The sequence below is a fragment of the Semicossyphus pulcher genome, unplaced genomic scaffold, assembly GCF_022749685.1.
Source record: "Semicossyphus pulcher isolate SPU_LCO1_2020_fin unplaced genomic scaffold, fSemPul1.0.p SCAF_7, whole genome shotgun sequence".
Taxonomy (NCBI): Eukaryota; Metazoa; Chordata; class Actinopteri; order Labriformes; family Labridae; genus Semicossyphus; species Semicossyphus pulcher.
In genome coordinates this window covers 29550795-29564236 of record NW_027211748.1, presented here as the reverse complement: position 1 = coordinate 29564236, position 13442 = coordinate 29550795, and the positions used below count along the sequence as shown (strand labels likewise).

Genomic DNA, 13442 nt, shown 5'->3' with positions numbered 1-13442 from the left:
CCATTCATCCATCCATGGACCCCCTGCAGTTCCTCCCGGGTGATCCCAAGCTCTACCAGGTCAAATGAGATCCCACAGCAAGTACTGGGTCTACGTTTCCTCCCAGTTGTCTTTGACCAAAAAAGATACTGGTCCATGAGAGCAAAGAGCTGCAGGATGATGAACAGTTTTTTCCCCCAAGCAGTCAGTCCCCCTCCTCCCATCCTGTCCTGTCCATCGGCCCTTCCCCCCACCACCTAATGCACAGACAACCACTGACAGTCTGAACTGAACAGATCATTCTTTCATTACAAGCAGACTTTTGCACTAGACAATCCTTTCTCTCACAGGACAATGATCTCCATGTTAATAAATGTCTGTTAAGTCTCTGAATGAGGTAACACATGGTGACTGAGCCTATGGCCCACTGATGAAAGCCTTTGCATCTGCAGTATATAGTATTATTATGGGCTGGGTGTCTGTGGCGACGCCCAGTTAGTGACACGTTTTCCATCAGCCAGCAGTGGTTGGTCTGCCAGAGAGGGTAGGTGGAGCTAAGCGGCTGCTTTTCCGCTCTCTGCAAGTGTTGCGAGTAAACAGTAATCTACTATGGCTGAACAAACACAGAAAAGATGGATGACTACAGATACAACTTCAACAAGAAGTGAAAATACAAAGAAAAAGAAACAAACTCGACGCTCAGATGAAGCAAACAGTCTGAAAAGGAAAGCGACCGTCAGCCAGGAAAATCAAGAGTTACAACCAGAGCCAACCGTGGACGTCACACATGCAGCACTGTCTGGATATCTGGGAAGTGTGCTCCTGCAGTTACCGTTTATCGCCACAGGTGCTGCCAAAGAGAAGGACACTGAGATCGTCTGGATTCTATCTTTAACACTGCGTGTAAGCGAGCAGCTGACCTTTTATAACCATTTCTTCTCGCTTTCGTCTTTTTTTTATCTTGATTTTATCTTATTCAGCACTGCGCAGCTCAGAGAGACGCTTCACTGTTTCGTTGTTTTGTTTTGTGATATATTTTTATTTTATTTTATCAAAGAAATATTTTTATTGTATTGATTTTAAGATTTTTAGAACCCCTTATGTGCCTGGGCGTTCCTTAAGGTCAGAGGATGCAGTCTGTCGGGTAACAAAAGGGGACAGGCTTTTGCTCTCTGCGCCCCCAGACTGTGGAACTCCCTGCCCATCACAATAAGACAGGTCACCACTTCAGCTTCCTTTAAATCCTCTCTGAAGACCTTCATAGAAAAACCATCATGAATTTTTAATTGATCTTCTGTCTTTTAATCTAATGTATTTTTATCTTATCTTTGTGTTGCTTTTATCTGCTTTCCTTTTTATCTTCTGTCAAGCACTTTGTAACCTTGTTAAGAAAAGCGTTTATAAATAAAGTTTAGAATTATATTATATAAAGACTTGGACGGAGGCCTCATCTTTCGATCCGCTGGACGCAGGTACGCAGGTTTGACACTTTTAACAGTGGATCGCTAAAGTAACTTGGAATCTCACCTTCTTCATGAATGCAACGTCTTGCTTGGAAATCTTCTCCCTTTTAATCTTCAGCGCTGCAACATTAGGAATTATTCTGCAACGAAGACGGACAAAATCAAACTCACACCAGCTGTTAGAGGAAACCAGTTAAACCAGAGACTCTGATGCAAACCATAGAGTGCTTCTAATCACACGCTGATCAGTCGCTCTGTGTGTAAAACAACATGAGCAGTGATACGGCGATGCAGTCTGCCATCTGTAATTTGTACCTGATGCCGCGTAGCTTGGCGCGGTTGTCGTGCCGGTCGATGATGTTGTGCAGGATCTCGAGCACCAGCTGCCGCAGCTCGCTGTCCTCCATCAGAGAGATGGAGAAGAGCGGATCCAGGAAGGGAGGAGGCAGCGCAGCAGCCATGGACTTGGACTTAAAGCCGGAGGTTACCTGAGGCAGAGAGGAGGGAGGGGAAGTGTGAGCCGACTTATCTCAGCGTGATGCGATTAATCCACAGGGAGGGTCGTTGAGAAACACTGCTTCTACAGGGCTTAAAGGTTACGTTCACAAGCAGCTGAAACTGTCCAAAAGTTGACCTTTTCCCTTCTACGTGACTCTGATCTGATGACTTCAGATTAGCGTGAACAGCAGGGGGTCAAAGATCTGATTTGGAACAGAGGCACGAGCTGTGAAAATGTCTGCTGTGACGTACATGAAACTTTTACCTGGATGTGATATTGAATGCTCTGCATGCAGACGAGCAGACGGACCAGGGCGTCCATTTAAAACAACTCACACCTTAAAGATCCTTTACTTATTCATCGCTTAAGTAAGTTAATTTTTATTTTGTGCAATAATGTGTTAAAGCGTAATTATACATGAAGCAGGAAAAAAGTGGCTCTGCAGGAGGACGAGCACCACTGCAGGTGATGAGCGGGTGTAGTGGACGCAGGGGCTACAGTGCTTAGTGTAGGATTTGATCTGAGAAAGGGGCTTGCCAACTGTAGGACCCATCTGATTTGAAGTGTGTGTCAGAGAGTGGGAGGACCCCCTGACCAAGGGGACGAAGTTGCCCAACATTAAACAGAGTTTGCACGGATGATACCAGAGAACGTCTCTTTCTGTGTTGCTCCACAGGTCATGAGATCATGTCAGTATGCTCCTCTAATGACAGCAGAGCAAACAGGTACTTCATCGTTTTATCCACAGACTGTGTAAAAAGATGGCTGACCTGACAGCTCCCTAAAAGTGAAGCCAAACCCTCTCTATCGCCCCCTGCTGACTGGCTGCAGTATAGCTCATAAAGCCCGCCTCCTCCATGTTAACAGATGGGACATGAGTCAAACTATAAAATTAAAATACACGTCAAATACATTTTTCTCAAACATGGTTTCTGTCATTATAGTTAGTTCTTATCATGCTGATTTATGTCACAGTGTTCATTTTTCTGACACGTTTACTTTTAATTAGTTATTTGATGCTATAAAAAGGGGGTGTGGCCTCATGATTGACAGCTCTGTGAACAAATGGGGCTCCTGCAGTGAGAGGTAGTGGGAGAAGCGTCACAAGGAGTTCATCTTTGAGTCCAGGTGGAAGTTTGTGCCAAATGCTGTTTCTGAGATATCATGTTCACAAGAATGGGACAGACAGACAACCTATAAACATGCCTCTCTCTCTCTCTCTCTCTCTCTCTCTCTCTCTCTCTCTCTCTCTCTCTGTCTCTCTCTCTCTCTCTGTCTGTCTGTCTCTACTTGCGTTCACACCTCACAGATGTAGAGACCGAGTGATTCAGCTTCCGCCTTCACCCTGAGCAGCAGCCTTCAGACATCTGCCCTGACAGTCAGCAGTGTCACAGGAGATCACATGCTGGCACCCATAACACACACACACATGCACACGCACACGCACGCACACACACACATCCCGGCCCCATCTGCAGCTGCGTGCTGTTATAAATATTGAGACCTTTCACCCCTCCCCCAGCTGCACTGAGAAGCCAGGTGGTGGCGAGGAGGGGAGCGAGCAGAGGGGAGATGAGGACAGACGTACACAGACGACTGCACTGCACACGGGTGCTACAGGAAAGCGAGTGTGTGTGTGTGTGTGTGTGTGTGTGTGTGTGGCTTCTAGAGGCATACATAAGCGTGTGCATCACTGCTGGGTGTGTCGGTGCCACCTGTGCCTCCTCGTGTCAGTGACATGAGGGTCTCTCACAGAGGGAGATAATGAAGGAGAAGGAAGCGGCCTGAAGTGTTAACCCTCGAAAGCCAGAAGTGTAAAACGGCCGATATCAAGTTAATAATTACAGACGTAACCAGAGAGGGGAAATGGCTGCTCAGACACACACACACACACACACACACACAAAGATCAGATACCAAAGAGCTGCCTTAAAGCCCCGATACCTTCATCATTTATTGGTTCATTAGATATTCTACTGTATCTGTTCAAAAGCATTTATTTTCCTAACATCATACTTACTGATTATTGGTCATGTTGATGTTCAAACCAACAGTGTGGGTCACAGACTGCATATAAAAATGGACGTACTGCCTTAACCTACACTCTTTCCAATATCCAGCAGGGGGCGACTCCACTGGTTGCAAAAAGAAGTCTTCTATAGAAGTCTATGAGAAAATGTTCCTCCTCCTCTCCTGAGTTATTCCCTCGGTAAACATGTTCCTAATGACTTCATGGTCTCAGTCTCTAGTTTCAAGTCTCCTTCAGCACAGCATGATGTTCATTCAGTCACTGATGCTCACATTCAGTGAGGACACGGTGACCTCAGCCCTCCCCAGATTCCCAGCTCCATGTGTTCTATCCACCCAGTTTGCTGCTTCCTGTTTGGTTAGCGAGGTAACTCTCCCATTGGTTGTTGATTTTTCACACATTGAACTTCACTATTTGCATGACCTAACATTAAAAAATATATGCTAATAAACATGTTTGATTTCTTAACGTCATGACGGGAGTAAGGTCTGACTTAAAGGAGCAGTCCGCCCCTGGAAAAAGCCGCTGTCAGTCAAAGCTGGTGTTCTCTGTAACCGGTAGAAGCAATAATATTTGAAATTTGTGCCATAGCTGTGGTTTCGCCCATTCTACATTCCTACAACACCCAGCATGCATTGCGCCCCTCCCTCTGAAAGGAATGGCCCAGCGAGAGACGCTGGAGTGAAGTACTACTGTTTCACTGCAGGCAACGGCTCAGAGCGGCTCAGAGCAGTATCAGAAATACGACGAGAACATACCGGTGCATCGTCTGAAAACTCTTCTTAAAAAAAACATTTCAAACCTGACGATTCTGAACGAGACACGACATCGGAGGCGGGCGTCCTACATTGAGGAAGTGTAGTTAAGCGAGCTCGCTGGTTTTCCAGGGCCCGTTGGAGAAGCGGATAGCGTCCTCCAAACGCACAGAGCTTAAGTGAATTTTTTCTACCATAATGGCATTAGGTTGAAAATCTGCAAACTGGCCTTTTAAGACAGCTTGGTTTGACTTTTATGTGCAACTTGCACCTGATGATGAAGGGTCAAAGAGCGCCTCAACTCCAGCTAAAGTCTCATGAATTGATTGCAATATTTGGAAAATTGTCGGTGACAGTGGAACTGCTTGAATACCTGTTTGATGTGAGGCCAGAATTCTGCGTCTATTCAACTGAGATAAAGAAAACACATCATGAAAACAAACTCTGATCAGAAGGACAAATGTGTCCGAGATGAACCTCTTATAATCCTCCCTCTAAGACTCTGCCAAGGAAACGTCAGCTGAGTTTATAAAACAACCTGTCGTCCGGACCAGTGGGCGGGCTGGCTGCTGCTCATCAGACAGGATGGACAGGTCAAAGAGAAGGACTCACCATGATGAGAGAGCTGAGCAGCATGGTCTGGATCCGCTTGGTTCCCTGATGCCTGAGAGACAAAACAAAATCACACATCAGAGAAAAGGAGCATCAAAGAACCAAAGCTACAACAAGTGTCTCCTTTTGTTTCCACATTAAAAGCCTTTCTGGTTCCTTCAGTATAAAGACATGCTCAGCAGCGAGTACAGCGGCGGTAGCTTCACTCTCTGGATGAACTCGCATTTACACCCAAAGCACTCAGAACTTTTAGAACCAGGAACTACTTTTCAGGAAACTCAAATGCTCCTTCAGCCCTTTGCTGTCTGAGTTTCCAGCACAAAGATAGTCTGCTGACGTATGTTATGAAGAAACTGCTGGATGTTTTTACACCTCAGTTTTACCTGCGACGACACAACAACGGTGAGCTTAAACAGACGGACAGACAGGCACCATGACTTGTGCACCACTGCAACAACAGTAAACAGTGCTGCCTCGACGTGTTGGTTTGGTTGTGTTATTGTGTGACTTTTGTGTCCTAACTGATTAGTTTGAAACCTACACACAATAACACGAGCTAACCAACCGATTACAGCAGCGGTAGACCAACTATCTGTTGTTCTATGGTTTCTCTTCAAAGCTGCCAGACTCCATCGTTAAAAACGTTACCTTGCAGAACATGAGAGGAACTTGATTGGTTTGTTTATTTTGTCTTATTGAATGACTTTAATATTTTAAATTGTTAGTTTGGATCCAACACAATATTTCTGTAACTCACAACAGAAAAATACTTAACGTGGGAGGCAGCAGCAGACCAGCAGCTCCTGTGCTCTGCAAGGTAAAATCAGTGTTTTTATGAATGGAGTCTGGTGTGTGTGCAGAGAGCGATGTAACGTCTGTGTGTGGTTAAAACAATCATCTTCCTCTGTAACAAAAAGGTCTATCTCTGTAGGGATCCTTTCTGTCATGTTGTCACACACTTAGAATAACAATCTGAGCCTGTCAGTGGAAGCAACTTTTAGTGGATGAACTTATATCGGGAGCATTTGCCCCAAAGGAACACGATGCAGCCATTTCAGCCTGTTTCACCGCTGCAGCATGAAAGAATCTACTGAAAGCATTCCTGAGCTGTCCGTATTTACTCATTTAAACCCTGAAATATTTAAATAGGACCGAGGTTTAAAAATAGTTTTCAAGTCTAAATAAAGGTTAAGGTAGAAAAAAACATTAACTTGATCTTGCAGTGTTAGTGATTTGCTTGATGTTTGCTTAGAGAGCGGGAGGTCTGGTTAAGTGTGTGCAGAGGAACTAAAGCCAGGAAGGTGACAGGACTGTAAAGTGCTTTTAAATTAAGCCTGCAACCTTTAAATTTGAGCTTTTATTGTGAAAAACAAATGAGAGCTTTCTGCTGGGCGGGATGAAGAAAATAACCTCTCAAAACAAACACTCCATTAAAAAAGTAAATTTATACAGAAAAGTGAAAAGAAAAATGTCTTTCAAACACGTTGTTGCATCTTATCAGCTGCAGTCTAATAACGGAGTGACTGTGTCATATTTCATACTTTGTAGAAGACTGGCATCAGACCTGTGCATCAGTTTAACCTCAGTGTGACTCAGGGGGAGGAGGAGTAGAGGTCCTGTAAGCAGCAGCAGCAGCAGCAGCAGCAGCAGCTCTTGAAGTTGACAGTTTGAAATGCTATGAAAGTGCGGCTCTATTCGACTTCCACTCAGTAACACAGACGAGCTACCGAGTCAAATTTCTCTGCGGCAATTTCCCGAAAAAGGATAAGAGCGCAAGTGAGCCTGATGGTCTGCGAGGAGGAGGAGGAGGAGGAGGAGGACAGTGTTCGTTTGATTTGGGATTATCTGTTCTTGCACTCTTGAGGCCGGAGGGATTAGCTTGTTTTTCTTTCTCTCTTTTTTTTTTAGGAACGCCAGCAGTCTTCTCAGTGACCCGGAGCTGAATTCACTGCAGGGTGTCAGGGGAGGTGAAGTGAGGACACAATGAAACACAATGAAATTGTATTTCTTTCTCCAGCATGGTCTGAGAGTCTGTTACATGCAAAACAGCGTTTTATTCGTCCTGCAATTACCTATAAAAGTGCACACATCTTACTGGACTCGTTTTCAAACAATGTGACACGTCCAGCTTGTTATCAAAACTCCCACATCATTACAGAAAGGATCATTCTGTTAGAGTAAGAGCTTCTTTTTGACCAGACGTTACCTCGCTCTCCTGCTGAGTTTGTTTGTGTTATTGTGTGACTTTGTTGTTTAAGACAGTTTGTTTACATCCAACACTAAATATATACAGCACAAAACAAGAACAAACAAGCAGCAGTAGATCAGCACCCCCCATCCTGCAAGAGGAAATGATTTGTTCATGGAGTCTGGTGGCTTTGAAGGGAGCGATGTAACAGATGTTTCACACTCAAATAATTTTTGCATAATCCAGTTTCAATAAATAAAAACCATAATAGCTAAAGCATTCATTCTCAGGATAAAGAAAATACCCCGCAATTTGTTCTACATCAGTTGTTGATGTCATGATGATGTCATTTTGTTGTGGTATGTGCGGCCTTAAACATGGTCACACCTGGCAGATAGTTTAAGCATTATCCTGCTTCAATGGATCTGCAATAAAATCAAAACAGTAACTGCTATATTCCACAGGATCCGTGTCCGCTGCTTTCCGTGTGCGCTGCGACCTCCTGATTTGATCGCGCCCACTCTAGTCAATGCTTGTGTTTCCACAGCATCCCAGAAGCGTGTCTCCGCTCTTTGACGGAGGCCACTTCAAGCGCGCGTCGAGCCAAACGGAGCAGATCGTTCCAAACAGGAAGTCAAACAGGAAAAACAGCATACAGCATCCGTTCATTTCAAAATAAAACACCATGTACAGACTCCCGCTTTTATATCCTATCACCATATCAACATTACGTCACAACCGGTGGCTCGAGGAGTCAGGAGTCAATCAATCGGAGGGTCCCAGAGGTTTTTCTACGCCATGGACGACCAGACGTTTATCTTGGAGGTAGAAGCACAAAAATCACGAGCTAGTTCAGGCAGGACTCGAGCTGCACTGATTCACACTTGACATGTGTCACTCTCCACAATCACCTGACAAACACTTCCTCCCAATGTGGCGTCTATTTAAGCTGCCAGATTTATACTCTCTCCCTCTGCTCTGTTGTTGCCACCGCTGCCCTGCACCAGTACTGCGCTCATATTATCTCATCACTCCTCAGATGTCTGCATGTAAAATAAATCTGCGAGGAGTCATGAGGTCGGAGCCTCGACGGCAAACACAAGCTGTGTTCTGCTGCAATAACCATGTCAAACTATTACAAACGTGAGGTGACCTTGAAGCTTAGGTTGTACTGATTCCAGGGATATGAAACATGTAACATCCCAAGAAGCACAAACAGCAGTTTAAGCGCTGGTGGACCATTCCTCGTGCAGAGTTTAAGTATGTTATGACCTGAAAGAGTTCAGTATGCTTTGTGTTTGTGTTAATTAGCTGAGAGAGAAAAGAGGATTTGGAGCCAACGTGTTCAGAGCCAAACTGTTTGGACACGCAGGTGAAAGGGCTTCTGGGAGCTCTGGGCCGATTGGCTGCAGCAGTGTGTGGAACCCCCCTGGTTCTTTGGTTAATGAATGTGTGACTCACCCAATCTTGACTGTGTCCAAGGTGTGGCAGGGGGTCCCGTACACTGGCACTTTGCCCATGATGAACATCATGACTTCAGCTCGCTGGTAGTCTGGCAGGTTTCCACCGAAAAAGCCTGGCAGGAGGACGGCAGAGGATGAGTCAACACTCGAAAACAGCACGATTCACCTCTTCTACTTCTTCTAATAAAGTCTTTACAGAAGAACGTGTGAGCAGAGTATTTGGAAACGCTTGACCCTGTCCCATAATGAGACAGGAAGTAACAGGCGCTGTCGTACCGATGGTCTGGATGATGGCGTTCTGGACGATTCTCTCTTCGCTCTCTTTGCCGCGGCCGGATGAAACGCTGGTGCTGGAGTTTCTCCTGGAGCTCTCGCCCAGCTCAAAGTCCACGCTCATCCTCAGGTGTTTGAGCAGAGTGTTGAACACCTCCAGCACTGTGGGACCTGCAGTCACATGCATGCACACACAGCCACCATAGAAGAAGAATATTAAAGGGGAATTCCAGAGCTTTTTACATATTTTGGGGTCTAATGAAGGAGAGGTACATGTTTTGGAATCGCTGCAGTAGATGCTGAAGCCGACATCCCAAACAGGCTTTAATGGCTGCAATGTAATCCTTGCACAGCACGGGAGCAGCTGGACTAACGCTGCCTCAATCAGTTTGTTTTGTGTGTTTCACAAATACTGTTTTGGATCTGAAATAACAGTTTACGACACAAAAGTCAAAACAAACTAAAGGGTTACGTTGCAGCTATTACAGCCTGTGATGTGGCTGCTGGATGAAACAATCTACTGGAGCATATCCAAAACCTTTTGTGTCTATACAAACAATCAGAACCCAACATACAGTACATAAATACAGGACCCAGGTCGGTCTCTTCTTGTACGCTTGAGCTGAAGATATAATGTCTATGAGTACAGGGACACTACCAACTTCTGTGCGACAAACGACAGTGAGGCAGCCGGTGAGAGTCGAACCGTCCTCTACAAAAGTGGCTGAAATGTAATTTGATTTATCTGAAGGTACATCCTTGATATTTTTAGCCTTTCACATCTGACTTCCCCTTTTTATTTCCACTGAAGCAGAATGAAGATTTAAAATAAATCCTCCTATTTCACACTGTCTGAAGCTTGTTCAAAGTCCTCATAGACGCTGTACGATGCTTTCGTTAAGAGCAAAGACACGATTCCATCAAATCATTAAATATGAATAAACTACAAGAGAAATGCATCCCCCAACCACACATCTGTATCTGTGCTGTTGGTGGCCTCCAGTGTTTTTAATTCACTCTGTCACATGAGCAACACCTCAGATTATGACAACGTCAGAGCTTACTGAACCACACTTCCTGCCTTTGGCATGTTTACGAAAAAACAAAACATTGGGAAAACCTTTCGGAAACACTCAACATTTGGAAAGTATTTTCCTTTTGGTTTTAAATGTTTTCTTTCTTAGATTTCCCCCAAAGTACAAGATGGACATGTAAGATCTAATCTTTAGATTATAGATAGATTATACATTAAAATTCAATAATAACGTCTGTCATAAAATAATCAAACGTAAGAAGTTGGAACAGTTACAGACGTGTGTGGCATTTCACAAAAACATTTAACATCAAACAAAACAACTGACCCTTCGCTAAGCCCCTCCCTTGAACGGCCACTGTCCAATCCTACGTTAGCAACCGTAACTAGGCGAGGGAGGTCTGTCAAGCTTTCAGAACAAGTACAAATACCAAAACGGTGTGCATATTGAATCTGCAAGTCCGACAGCCGATTTCCTCAAAGGTTAGAGGGAGGGGTCATATTTTTCACTTTTCTGAGCCAAAAACTGGAGAGGAGAGACGTCGGACATGGATTATAAATTGCAGAAGACCGCACTCGCAGCTTAATCCATCGAACATCAACAAAAACTCCTTTGTTTGCTCCAAGGTAAGACGCTCACTAACTTGGCTAGGTTAGCATGGTAGCAAACAAAGACGGTTGAATATTAATTAGAAGTTAATCCAGATCCAGATACGCGATCATTATCCTGACGCGCTTTAAACAAAAGGAAAAAGTGGGATCATTTAGCTTTGCTAGCAGTGGGCTAAAACATATGAGATAAAGTTATAGGGAGTCTTTACTAAACATTAGCTTAAAATAAAACAATATATTGACGTACCCTGCTGTGCAAGAACAGTGTTGTTCCTGTATCCTTAACATGAGTTGTAAAGACGCGTGGTGCCTGACGCTTACATTGGGGCCGCCGAGCTTCTGCCTCCATTTTTATGTCCTCTTCATTCTCAACACTCCGCTGACACATTATATTCTGGATGTAGCTTTCTAATGCGTGTTGTCGTCCTTTCTGTCGACTTCTCGCTGATATTTGGGAACTATTATTACAGACATTTCTCTCCTGTTATAGTTAAAATAATAATCCACACGCAGGTGAGAGAGCTTGACGGGCGTGACATCAGTAACCAAAGGGGGCGGGACTTAGCGAAGAGTCAATTGCTAGAGATCATTTCTTTGAAAGGTTAAGGTTGAGGTCATTATGGTAAAAAAACAAGACGATAAATCCAGCACCTCAAAGAAACCTGTTCAAATATTTCTGCTTCTACAACCCTTTGATTAAAAACACAGCATGTGAAACAGACACCCTGGAGCTGGTGGAAGGGCTATTTTTAGCTAGGCTAACAGCTTCCCTCTGCTTCCAGTCTTTGTGCTAAGCTAGGCTAAATGCATCCTGTGGGATTGACTAATGACACTCAGCTGTAACATAGTAAATGAAATGCTTTAACATTGAATCTACTCTAATCTACTGAGGACACATTAAACAGCATCACATTACTGTGCTCTTCTACAACACCAACACCCCCCACACGTTCAGACTCGCTACAGGAGACACATCGTGAGTTTATATCACAGTGACCTGGATGATGAAGACGCAGAAACACCAGCATGTCTGAATGAACTCAAGTCTGTAGATCTTTTATAGTTGGGGTCGGGTGGGGTCAGTGGAAGCTGCTCTACATATTCACCTCACAGTCTAAGCACACTGTCATACTGTACCGAGCCACAGATTGGGAGGAGTCGTGATTTCACTCTCAAAGGCGAACGTATCGCTTCTTTTGGACTCTTCAGGAATCATTCCTGAGCAGGAGGAAGGTTGTGTTTTTGTCCAGGGAGAGGCAGTAAAACACATTATTACTGAATGCTTTGTTTAGTCTATAAAATGTCAATCATATTCTCCAAGATGAGGTCTAAAAACGACTTGTTCTGACTGTCAGACAGTATTAAAGAGGTTGAGGTAAAAAAACACCTTAAATCAGTCTACTGATAAGAAAAGTATTAATAAGTATAAAAAGACACATCACAAAAAACATGAATGTTTTTGCTTGATTGTTGGGGATCTATTTTCTGTCTACAAATGACAAAACTTTTTTGCTGACACTCTGACATTTCCTCTCTCTCCTCCTGAGTAACTCACCCACTGAGCCTTTGGCCGCGATGGCCACCGTCTCCAGGAGGACCTGCACGATGCCGGCTCTGACCCGCGGCGTGTTCTTGTTGTGAGTGTCCAGGTGGTTCAGAACCTGCTGGATGACGTGGTGGGAGTGCTGAGCCTGGAGGGTGACAAAGACAGAGAGACGAAGACGATTTAAAACGTATCTACACTTGAAATGGGATAAAAAATGGACTAACTGCGTGCAAAATGTAGCTAAATGTTCAGTGGGCAGCGAAATGAATGCAGAATTACAGTCCAAGACATTTTTCCTTGCAGGGACAATAAAGTGTATCGCATCGCATGGCATCATATTGTTTAGTATCGTATAGTTTCGTATCATATAATATCGCATCTTATCGTTTGGTTTCGCATCGTATCGTATCGTTTGGTATCATATTGTGAAGTATACTTCAATGGATTTCCCCCTTTTTAGGACAGTTCTTGAACTGGTGCAAATTCATGACTTTATATCCAAACTATTGACAAGAATATCCATGTTAACTGTAAAGTTTTAGATCACTGAAAGCTGCTGGATCTCAGCTACACCCTGAAAGGTAAAGAACATCTTCAGCAGCAGCTTCTTTAGGATGGACTGCTCTTTAAAAATGGTCCGAGCTCTGTTGTTTCCTCCTGACAGCAGAACGCTGGACTGTGTCTCTGCTGGACAAACGGGGGTGCGCTTGTTTTTTGTCACTTAGATCAAACAGACGCCCGCTGCGTCTCCTGGCAGACAGACCAACCCCTCCTGGGACACACAAGAGACACACAACTCCTGTCACGCATACACACACACACACACACACACACACACACACACACACACACACACACACACACACCTGGACCCCAGAACTTCTGATTGTGTCTCCTGGGAGCTCCGGGACGAGCGACCGATAAGGTGCTATTATAGCCTATTTACAGGAGGGACGAAATACCAGAGATCATCCCTCTCTCTCTTTGTGT

General features: G+C 44.4%; 1 protein-coding gene across 3 annotated transcripts in view; it reads right to left on the bottom strand.

Moving 5' to 3' along the window:
- Positions 1-13442, bottom strand: part of efr3a (EFR3 homolog A (S. cerevisiae)) — a 146132-nt gene that overhangs the window by 19210 nt on the left and 113480 nt on the right. For all 3 annotated transcript variants that reach the window (XM_069684296.1, XM_069684298.1, XM_069684297.1), the window contains exons 10-15: positions 12462-12597; positions 9265-9432; positions 8987-9101; positions 5338-5389; positions 1758-1930; positions 1507-1582 (exon numbers count right to left, since the gene is read on the bottom strand). In XM_069684296.1, the coding sequence (XP_069540397.1) occupies positions 1507-1582; positions 1758-1930; positions 5338-5389; positions 8987-9101; positions 9265-9432; positions 12462-12597 (720 nt within the window). The remainder of the gene's footprint in view (positions 1-1506; positions 1583-1757; positions 1931-5337; positions 5390-8986; positions 9102-9264; positions 9433-12461; positions 12598-13442) is intronic.